General features: G+C 38.6%; 1 protein-coding gene across 1 annotated transcript in view; it reads left to right on the top strand.

Annotated features, from left to right (window-relative positions):
* The window catches only part of LOC149208858 (ribosomal RNA small subunit methyltransferase J), a 146,143-nt gene that overhangs the window by 62,851 nt on the left and 70,923 nt on the right, over positions 1-12,369 (top strand). Inside the window, exon 3 of the mRNA XM_089396182.1 lies at positions 10,105-10,282. Coding sequence (XP_089252308.1) covers positions 10,105-10,282 — 178 coding nt within the window. The remainder of the gene's footprint in view (positions 1-10,104; positions 10,283-12,369) is intronic.

Below are 12,369 nucleotides of genomic sequence, written 5' to 3'. Positions count from 1 at the left end.
GATAATGTCTTCACACAGCTTTAGTCAGTCTACTGTTAGCTGCACTAAGCTCTGTATAAAGAACAACTTTCTGTTCAAGCATCTGTTCTAATGTCATAGTGAATGCTTCAGCATGACTGCTTCTTTGCTGGCTACTTCTCCCTTCAAACAATGTTAGACAAAACTTTATTCACTACATCACAGAGTTATTCTTCACACTCCATTGTATACCTAGTTTATTCATCATAGGTTTGACTCTTTCACAGGGTGATACGATCAACAGAGATGCTCATTCTTTGAGTGCCTCCTTTCCTGTTGGTCCTTCGGCCCTTTCCTGTTCTGCTGGACCCTCACACTGCCTCTATTTCCTCCAGCTTATTTCAACAACGTTCAACACACTCTGTTCTCTGTTTTTCCTGTTTTTATGCATTCCTCATGCCTCTGTCTATCGGTTTCCTTTTTTCGCTGGCTCTTCAGCTTCCTCCTCGGTCTCTGTAGTTTCCTCTGCATCGCTTGATCCTTCGGCTTCCCTCCTTGGTCGCTGTGGCTTCCTTTGTCTCTTCGTGCTCACCAACTCTCCTGAGACACGTTGATTCAACGGCGAGGTCCGAATAATACACAGAGAACACATATTCCAAGTTAAAACTGTAACAACGCTCCTTTTTTTCATCATCATGGACATACACAGGATTTTTCCAGTTTAACGGAGATGACTGTACCAATCAGGACGGCCCCTGCCTGCCACGTCACCATCGCAATCGCAATCGGCATCATTCTGCCTACTGAATGATCGTTCAGGCCTCCTGAACTATCGGAACCATTATCATATGCATTTTGGCCCTTCAAACCCCGCGCAATACATTTTTGAATTACACAGGAAATATATGAAAAACCACGAGTGAAGCGCTAAGGGCGGACTTCAAAAATATTACTCTCGCATCTATAACTGCTTCGGGTCTGCCTTGTAATCGCAATCGGCAGTCGCCAATGGTCGATTGCTGATGGCCGATGGACGCGATATATATATTAACTGTGTTACAATCGGACCATCGGGTCCGCGGCAAATATCGCAATTGGCACTTTCGAAATGGCAAGGCTTTAAGCTCTTGCGATATGGCGGATGCGATATGTCATTAAACTAGAGCACAATGTTGCAGTGGGTCCGCATATATATATATATATATATATATATATATATATCTATATATATATATATATATGTTGCAATTTGCAAGTGTTTAATGTGGCGAGGCTTAAGGCCCGTATACATAACAATATATATGAAATACTACCTGGACTTCACCTGTTTATATACTCGGACATATGTGTCGTCGGGTTTGCATATATGTATCGCAATCAAGGGTTTGGGGTGATGTTACATAGCCGAATCGCCGATTTCCACTGTCGCTGATATTTATGTATATTCCCGCTCTGATAGTGTATTCCGCGCACACATATATAAACTCTGCGTTTTCGCTCCGATAGTGTATTGCATATATGTATGGTTTTTGCCGCCGATAGTGTATATGGCCTATATATATATATGTTTATGCTGCCGATAGTGCAAATGCATATATATATATATATATGCGCCTATATATAGTATATATGCACATATATAAGTTTGCGCCTCCGATAGTGTAAATGCATGTAGATATACTATATAGCTTTGTTTTGCTCTCTGCTTCCTCCGATAGCTTTGTTTGCTCCGTTTGCTCCTCTGTATACCATTTGCTCCTCCGATATATTCTTCTATGGCATATATATATGGCTCCTCCTGTAGCTCCGATTGTGGCTCCTCTTGCTCCAGTGTGGCTCCTTTGGCTTGGCAATGTCTTTCAAATTCCTCCTTTGATACCTTCATACCTTGATGGCTTCTGCCTTTTCCGATATGCTTCTCTTGCTTTGATATTCTGCAGTATGCCTCTCTTGTTGACTCCTTCGTTAACAGGCTCTTGCTTATGGCTTGGCTATCCTGATGGCCTTGCTTCTGTCTCTTCATGGATTTGCTCTGCTTCCCCTTGGCTTCATATCATCATCTAGTATCTAGAATATTGCCATATTGACATCAATGACAACCTAGGTCAACACATTCTCTAGGCTTTCTCCTTTTTGGGGTTTTGCCTTGGTCATTGACCAAAATTACTTGAGTGCTTTGTTTGGTTGAGCATTTACTGTTTTCAGCTAAATGGCTTAAAGATTCTTATTGTGAAATGAGTGATTAATGTTTTCACTAGAATAATTTTACAGGGAAAAGATATATCAAGTGAGCACAAGACAACGAGATAGTGAGATCTTAGTGATTGGGTAGAGAAGGACATTCATTGAAGTGTGTAGGGTCCGAGTAATAAGAACAATGGGCAACAAGTGAAAAGGATCTAGCAACTAGCAAGATTGAAGGACAGATTTTGATTGGTTGATTCGTTGGAAATATTCTAGGTTTTGTCGTGTGTATTTTTCCTTAGAGGGTCATTTTCCTAATAAGAGAGCCTTTGTATGTCGGAGATAATTTATTAATGAAACAACATATTTGAAGGAAATAATTTATTTGTGTGCATGTGTATGAGATTGGTGTCATTTTGCTTTGCTCTTTATCTTTTATTTACTTGTTAAAATTCATACAATGCTTTTTATCAATGTTCCACCAAGTTTTCGGGACTGGGGGATGCGGGAATAGGGACACACATAGGGGGGACATGGAGCACCTTTAAATTTGGGGAAATTCAAGGGGGATGAGGACCTATATATATGTATGATTCAATGAAATAGAAATAGTAAAATATTGTATATATTGATTTAAATTCATCATTCATTATTCTAGAATCTGATTAGTACTAAGCAAAATAGTAGATACTAAAGTTTGAAGATTGGAATAGTAAATTGAAATTACTCAAACTCAAAAATAGTAAAAAGTGACGAATCAAAGACTTGGTCTAAGGTCATCAGTATCTAGAGTCAAGACTCAAAAGTTAAAACTAAAAAGAACAATGGACAATGAACTAATGTTATCAGAACCAAACCGGTGATCGAACTAGGCGACCCCAAAACTGGGAACTAAAAAAAATATACTGGACCTAAAAATCAGTCAACCAAACAACAATACATTAGTATTCAAAACTTGGGAAAAAATATGTAAATATCCATGTGCATCCATATGAATCCAAACCATTAAGCCCCAAGGGATAGCTCAGTTGGTTGAGTTCCTGTTGCTAATTACTTTACCTATCGGGAGGTCACAGGGTCAAATCTCCTTGACACCTCTGGGGTTAGGCCTTGCTACTTTCGCTGATGGGTAGATCCCTTTGGGTTGATCTACTTGGATTTTCCCATGGATGTAGTGGCCACTCAGTGTTCGTGAACCACATTAAAAAATGAATAAATCCAAACCATTACACAAATATACAAAGTTTCTCATACATAGAGCAAGCTGCAAGGGTGCATATAAGTAAAATAACACCAAGTGCAATCCATATTTGAACAAAAAATACATCAACATGGAGGTTCTAGATGGCCTCTATAGTCTAAAAAATTCATGCTACAACAAATAGCTCCATATCATCAATATCATTGCATATATTGCTATCCTCATCACCAATATCACCCTCTATGCATTAAAATAGGATAGAAAAAACTTAACATATCAAGTTGAGATTTTGTTTGAGTGATAGGTACAAGTATACTAGGGTCATGACAAGGAGTTCAATTATTAATGCCACCAACATTGAGGTACATGGAGGGCCTGTTGTTCTTGATTAAATGCTAGTTCTAGATCCTCATACATGATAGAATATAGTGGAAACGTTGCAATCCCCCCAATCCTGAAATCTTGAAAGATGTTTCGCTGGATTTTGATTGGGATCTAAAATTCTACTTTCTCCATATGAACTCCAATGAGATCAGAACTGCTCTCAAACAACCCGAGTTAATTAATGGTAATGTTAAAAATTAAAGTAAAGGGGAATGTCACCTTTACTTTAATAATTTAACATTACCATTAATTACCTAGCGTTAGTAGGGACCTAGGGTTCAATATTGGGCTTCTCACTCATAAATTATTGTTTTCAAGCGAAATTAAGGGGGATACCCACAAGCACCCCTTTTGGAGAAACACATCCCCCACAACGGGGAAATGTTTCCCTAAGTTTCCCCAAAAGGGGGACGGGGGCAAACGTTTCCCCGGGCGTCCCCCCTTCTTGGGTGCGTGGGAAATGTGGGGTGCGTGCACCCGAACCTGGGGGATGCATCCCCATGGAACACTACTTTTTATCTAGTAGATCTGTAAATAATTTTTACAGCAAAGGTATTTACTAGGTGATAAGTTGCTAGGAGCTGAGGTTAGAAATTAACAGACCAGTGTAGTCATAAACAGTAAGCAGGTACCAAAGTTGGCATGTTATCTCTTTTGTCCATGGTGGAGCAAATGGAACTGTATTTTCAAATAAGGTGGGCCATGGCCATAGCCTCTACCAATCTTAATAAAGTTCTACTTTCATCAAAATCAGGGCAGCATTTACTTCAAACAATTTCAAAAGGTCCTCAACTTGATCAAACTGTCACTGGAAGGAATTAATCCAATGTTCATATCAATTTTTTGGTTGAAATTTAACATTGACCTCTGCACTTTAATTGCATACGTCAATTTTTTTCTTCTTTCCTTGTGGAACCAAAATTTGCCCTTGTGTGTTTTTAGATTTTACCTTTTTTCCCCGGAAATCGCCACTATGCTTCGTACCACACAATCCTTTCAATTTAGCAGATAACTTGAAAGTTGTCTTAACATCTGCAACATGGTGAATTAATAGTACCCAAGGTTCTTTGCTGAGAGTAAGACAGATGTGGTGTAGAAATTTGAAATTAAATGGGTCTCGCTGAAGGTTATCATATGATATGTCCAGCAATAAATGAACCCAATGAATAGCAGGAGCTAGCAAACTATCAACTTTCTCTGCCACGCATATATAAAAGGCCAGGTGACAGACCTAAATTCTATGATATTCTAAGGTGCTGATATTTGAAGGATACATTGCTATTTACTTTCTAGCTCTTGCTTGTGTGTCACTTTCAAGCTTCTCCACGTATGCAGATTTTCCTAGAAGCATTTGCATGTATCTGTAGATTTTTCTGTCTGCCAATCACCCATATGGTGAGAACTAAAATATATGAGGTTGTACACATCACTCACTAACCAAATTACACAGAGCTCCCTTAATACATACTTCCTTATGCAAGTACTCTATACATTAATATGGATAATACCAAATTAAAGCTAGACAGAAATCTGAGTCGTCACAGCTTAAGGCAAAAATATTGTTGATTTTCTAGTGCTAATTTAGACAAGCACAATTTTTTGCCACTGATAATTACTTCCAATGATATACAGTCTTACTTTAGCATATTTCAGAACATCATTAAGCAATTACACTCAGAAAATTCAACAGTAGATGCAGCAGAAACAGTAAAGATCATAGTAGAAAGACCATGCATAGTAGACACCAAAATTTTCACCTGGGAAACCCAAACTTGGGAGAAAACCCAGCAATCTTTTCTAGGAGAAATTGTTCAATTCAGCAAAAGTACAATCTGATAATCTCAAGTCAAACTTGGTCAACCCAGACCAAAGAATCAGCACAGGTCAAACCTGGTCAAACATGCCTAAATTCGGCCTCCTGCAGCTGCCCGCAAATTCTGTCAACCCAGAGTCCAACAGGTTGAATTTTGGCCTCCTGCTGCTGCCTAGAAGCTCAGTCAAACTGCGGTCAAACACTGCTCTGAATTCAGTCAACCTGCCTTAGAAATTTTGGTCAACTGCCTTAGGAATTTCGGTCAAACAGCCTCAGAAATTTCGGTCAACTGTGCCCAGAAAAAAATGGTCAAACAGCAGCCAGAAAACTCGGTGAAACAGTGGTCAACGCTGGTCAAATTTCTTAGTCGAACTTTGTTCTTCTTCTCTCTCTCCTTCGCATATGTGAACAGAAGAATGGATGATTCTGAGTGTGATCTGAATTGTCCAAATGAGAGGCTGAATTGGTATATATAGTGGTCAAAGGAGGTGGGTTTGATCAAGGGTCACACCCAATGTTACTTGGGAGCGGGAGCGGGAGCGACCATTTTCAGAAGCTCTGGTTTGGGAGCGAATCCGGGAGCGATTTTTTTAAAATATATATATATTTTATATTTTTTAGTTTTTGATACATATATGTCAACAAAAACATGTAGAATGATGAATTAGATATAAAAAACATAAAAAAACATAGATTGATCAATCATCTATAAATTATAATCTTCATCAACCATGTCCACAAGTTAATAAAATACATATTACAACTGCAACATATTGAGTCTCGTGAATCATGATTCATCAAATTCAATCTTAAAGTTTCAACTTCAAGCTTTCAAAATTGAAAATTCAATATATAACATTTATCATCATTGATCACCAAAGTTGTACTTGTAAGCTAAGTTTAACCATTACAAGAAGTAATATCTTAGATATTTCTAAGTCCTAACTTCTAACTGTTAACATGAAATGAAATGTTATAAAATGAAACATGAATAATGAAATGAAATGAAACAACTTTAGTCTTTCACGAAGCATCATATTCATAATTCACAATCATTACCAATGAGTTATAATTGCCAACTTTAAACTTCAAATTTTCATTGTCATAGTCATATATTGTTTACAAAAAATATCATTATGATATGAAAGAGTCAAGAGTCAAGAGTCAAGGACTCAAGACTCAACAATTATGAAAACTAATAGAAACTAGAAAAGACAAGTAAACTGTAAATCTACATGTGGCCCTTGCCACGAGAGTCTCCAGGAGTATAAGCAGGTCGTGGTGGTCTTCTAGGAGTCTCCCACATAGACCGATGACTAGAACTAGAAGGCACATGCCCTCCACGTGAGGGTGTAGATGGAGGTGGCGACAACAAAGGAACAAGACTTGGACCTCGAGCACTGCGACTGGATGGTGGAGGTGGAGGTGGCATGGCTGCTGTAGCTGCAGCTGCTTCATCTTCATCCCTTATAAGTTCCTCTTCCAGTTCTTCAAGATGCACTATACCATCCTCCAAATTGTCATCCTCTGTGTGATTGTCCCAAATTTTATATGTGGGATCCTCATAAGCCCGATCATAATAATGACTCAACAACCTCAAGTTGTAGTGCACATAAACCAAGCTTTCTGCTCAGTTTTCATTGAGTCTGTTTCTTTTCACATTGTGTATGAAGATGTAGGTGCTCCAACACCTCTCTACAGAAGAAGTATTCACAACCTGTGATAGAACTTTTTTTGCCAATTTTGGCAAAAGTCCATGGCCGCCATATGTTTCCCACCATGTGAGAGAATCAAATCTGTCTCTGTCTTCCATTGCATGGAAGGTACCAAACAAACCAGTGCCACTGAAGTATTTGCCTATTTCAAGGCACACAGCTGCACATTCCTCCCTGTCAGGTATCAACTTTTCTAATGCTTACAAATATCCACTAGTTACCTCTGCATCTAAATGGGGTTTGGTCCTAATCCCACCCCCTGGTGCAGGTTGGCCCAACCAAGATGTAGAGTAGTATTTTGGCATAAGGATATACGCTAAGCAATGTAGTGGAAGATTAAGTCTATTCCACCGTTCACACATACAATCATGAATCAGTTTGTACAAGTCGGGATCTCTGTTATGAACAATATATTTTATTTGCCCCAACATGGTATCCATTTGCTCATACACCTCGCCAATCACTGGTTTGTCTGTACCTGCAAACCGAATCATGTGATAAATGGGCTTGGTGAAATCCAATACTTGCCTCACACTTGTCCAAAACTGACCATCAAGAGCGGCCTCCTCCACCAGTTCAAAACCTTGCCTGTCAGCTGCATTTGTAGCCCTTTCCTTTAATACCTGCCAATGTGGACTTGATACCATGCTAGCCAATGACTCTCTTACCTTCAAAAGGCGCCTGAAGGTGAGGTAATAGCTACCAAATCTGGTCTTCACAATCTTCAACAACTCCAATCTCGAGTGATTACGGAAAAGGCCATGGGTATTGCTATGATTTGTAATAAATTTTATCATTTGTTTGCCTTTCTTGTACAAATCACCAATCCATTGGTATTGTGCATTTTTGTTCTTGACAACATCATGCATCAGAAGGTTCAATGTGTGAACCAAACATCCAGACCAAAATATGTTGGGTATTTATCCTCAATAATTGCTCCCGCTGCCTTACAATTAGGAGCATTATCAGTGATGACTTGGATGACATTGTATGGCCCAATACGGTCAATTGTTTCAAGTAATGCTTCTGCAATGTTGATGGTGGTCCTAAACTTGTTTGAGTAATCATGTGCAGTTAGAAAGATGGCATCACTAACAGACACAGCAAGAACACTTATCAATGGCTTTCCTTTTACATTTGTCCATCCATCAGATACAATGGACACCCCATGGTCAGTCCAAGAACTTGTCATTCTATTCAAAGAATGTGATATTTTTGCTTTTTCATGATCAAATCCAACGGTTCTTGCCTTGTCATACCTAGGGCTCTTGTATCCTTTAGGGGCATCATTTATGGCAGAAACCATTTCGTGCCAATAAGGTGAGCGAAGAACATTGAATGGTATCCCACATGCATAGAGAAACCTGTAAACCTTTGAATCCACATCATTCCTACACCCCTTATCAAGGAAATCTGATATGGTTCTACGCCTTAAACCTAATGAACCTGTGCCTCCATATCCACTGCCTTGGGAGGATGCTGAAGGAGTTCTTTGTGCTTGTGATTGTGAGCTTGGTTCAAAGAAACCCCTTGATTTTTTTGATTTGTATTGGGCTTCCTCCTCTTCCCTTATGTATTTGGCTCTATCCGCTGCTGACACTGCTGGACAAGTTTTGATCCCTATTTGTTTGTCTCCATCCCATGGCCTTTTCCGCAGAGGTGTTTCCTGGCACGGGTGTATGAACCTGTGTAATCATTGTTGCAATGGGGGCAATGAAATTTAGTGGTTCCACCCCCTTTCCCTGCTTCAGGCCTGTTAACATATTTCCACAATGGGGTTTGGTCTTGTTTAGTTTTTTGAGAGTCATGTTCACCCTCCTCCAGCTCCTCCTCACCGGGGTTTTCATCAAATCCACTTTCTCCAGCTTCTTCATCCCCCTCTTCATTTTGGCCCCTCTGTTTCCTACTCTCCAGCACCATAATAAACATTAAAGGGACCAAGAAGAGGAAAATCCCAAGAAATATAGCTAGGTCCATGATGTTTGATATTTGTAGACTTTTGAATCTGCAAATTAATTTAATTTATTTAGATTAATTAATTTAATAATTTTAATTTATTCATTTAATTTAGATTCATGATTTTTTTACTAAATATAGTTAATAAACTAAATTAAAAATAACTAAACTAACTAAATAACTAAGTTACTTACCTCTTTGCACTTTGCAGGCTTGCTCTCTCGCTTCTCCTTGCTCCTTGCTCCTTTGCTCTTGCTCTCATTCAAGTGATAATGAAATGTTTGTTTGCCCCATTGAGTTTTTAAAACATAAATTTATTTATTTTTTTAAATTGGATTTTTTTCGCGTCCGCGGCTTTTTTTCTGCCCGGATCGCTCCGGCGTCGGTCGATTCGCTCCCGGAGCGAATATTTAACGCTCGGGAGCGATCGCTCCCCGATCGCTCCCGAGCGTTAAATATTCGCTCCGGGAGCGACGCTCCCGATGTCGCTCCCGAAATTGGCAGGGAGCGCAAATTTTTTTATCGGGACCGCGCTCCCGACCCGCTCCCGCCCGGAGCGCGGATTGGGATCGGGAGCGAGGGGGGGGGGGGGAGTGCTCCCCCGCAACACTGGTCACACCCATTTGCATGGTGGGGCCGACATGCCATTTTGGGGCCTACATGTGCTCCAAAACTTATAATTTAAATTCAAATTTCTTTTTCTTTCAATGGCTGACATATGTAGCTGGGGGATACTGACCGTAGCTACCCAAAAAAATCAAGAAAATTGTGTAACTGAATTTTCACCTTAAGCTTGTAATGTGCCTAGTAAACAGAAAATTGCATTTGAGCCAGAAGCCTCACCAGCTAAACTGAGTTTATCTTACATTTGTTTCTACTGTTTTTATGTGCAGACTGGTTTTGACATGGAAGATATTCTAAGAAAGTATATACGGTATTCTTTAAATGAGAAACCATTCAATCCTGATTTGGTAGCAGGCCTTATTCATCTCAGGAAATCTTCAATGCTAGATGATGCCAGTGTTGCAGAAGTTTTAAATGAGGTCTCTCGACGCATTGTAAAGGAAAAAGGTAAAACTCTTCCTTTCTCTCTGTCTTGACTGTTGTTAGCTGGTGAGTTTAAGAGTTTTGGATGCATTTTGATCTCAGACGCAACCGATATTTTTACAGAAATCAGTTTTTCAGAACTGTTTCTCAGTACAATAAAATTCTTAATAAATATGTGTGGGTTTTGAACAGTACTAGCTTAAAATAAGATTTGCTGCTTATTAATTAAGGCAATTCAATTAGTAATCTTTGGATTAATACGAGAAGATATACACATGGCTGGTCAATAAAGTGGCCAAGCATACGTTGATGTTATGGCCTGCATAATAAATATTGTACAACTAAATTCTAATCTGACACATAAGGCAAAGATGAAGATCAACAAAATTATCGAGGATGTCAATAAATCATCTTAGATCCAGGAATTAGTAAACACTCTTCTCTTCCTAGAATACTCAGTTCAATTTCTCTATGTATGCGTGTTCTCAAAATTTCCATGCTTTGAAAACTCAGGTACTGTTGCGGCATGATTTGGGTGGTAGTTACCAGTGTTGCAAACATCCTGATTTTCTCGCGATTTTTTGGTCTCGCTGATGTTTGCTGATTTTTACCGATATTTTGGTGATATCTTGATTTTGCTAATGTTTGTTGATTTTTACCGATATTTTCGTGATTTCTACGATTTTTTGGTTTTCCGGACCCTTGTGGAATTTATTCCGATGCCAATGTTTGCAACATTGGTAATTACTAATTAGAGATAACACTCTCACTCACATAAACATATATATATTGCAAACTCAATGCTTCATAAATTAAAGGAAAGGAGCAGAGAAGCCACTAGAAACATATTGAATAATTTTGTTTTGGGAAAGGTATATGAATCGTTGATGAAAGACAAGGGGTATAGCATATTGTAGAGGGGAGGCCTTAGGAGATTGCCCCATTATCAAATATGATCCATTAAATGAAAGGGTGTGCTCACAATAAAGGGAAGTGACTGGTATTAGATGCACATGTATGTATATGTTGACTAAAAGAGAAAAAGGCTGAAATGAAAGATAAAAGGGCTGAAATGAAAGATAAAAGGGTATCTGTCTGACGTGGATTTGTATTTGTATTTGCACTGCTTCTTTGTGTGGTATTTTTATTAATCGGTTAGTTAGCTCTTCCTCTGCTTTTGGTAGTGTAGTGATAGGATTTACTTTGACACTGCCAATGTATATTCACACTAGCTATACTTTTGAGGCCCATTGACCAACTTTGTGGTCATTTATTGGAGATTAGTAACATTATGTTATCTTTTCTCCCATTCACACATCGCATTACTCTTTTCCTTTCCTCTACATCAATCAAGCCTTTATAGCATAAATTGTGACAAGGCAGCTTACATTTTCAGCCATGTTTTGAAATACTTTGGCTTCTAAAGTGATTTGCTTGATTTAGAGGAGTAAGGTGAGTTACTTATCGGTGCTATCTTACTAAAACGTAAAATTACGTTTTAACCCATAATTTTTTATAATTCATTGTTATTTAAAAATTCAGCATGCTGTCATAAAAAGTTAAGAATTTTTCATTCCTATACTAAGGTGATATCTCTTATTCTGATAGTTTTTTATTTAACACATGCAAAATCATGAGTCCCCATCATTTCAAAATGAGAGATAACAGCCATAAAAATGATGTGATGAAAGTCTGTCAATAATCTGTTGCTGTTACAAAGTTTTCAGAATTATATTTAGTGAGCTATGAATGATAAAAGGAGAGTTATGGCTGAAAAATTGTATCTTGTGCACTATATTTCTTTTATTTGATGCTATGGTTATTATGATGCACATTAACCAAAAGTACATTTTGTATAAGTGAAATCCCTAGATGACCTACATGTAGGGTGGTGACGAAGGTCTTTTGAGGTATGAAGTAATGGATGAAAATTGTTTATCTATGTACGTGTATCTGTGCACATGCATTTATAGCTTATGTACATATGTTGGAGTGGAATGAAATGGATCCATTCTGGTCATATCCCCCCTTCGTCTGGTGGACTTATTGTCAGAGGCACACCTGGCTACTGCCTCCTAGGATGTTTAACTTGCAGTATCATTTATGGAATG

This window comes from Pinus tabuliformis, chromosome 1_2 (assembly GCF_031772625.1).
Source record: "Pinus tabuliformis cultivar Carrire ecotype Pingquan chromosome 1_2, CPIR1, whole genome shotgun sequence".
Taxonomy (NCBI): domain Eukaryota; kingdom Viridiplantae; phylum Streptophyta; class Pinopsida; order Pinales; family Pinaceae; genus Pinus; species Pinus tabuliformis.
Note: the sequence above shows the minus strand (reverse complement) of the source record. Positions and strands in the feature narration are given on the sequence as shown.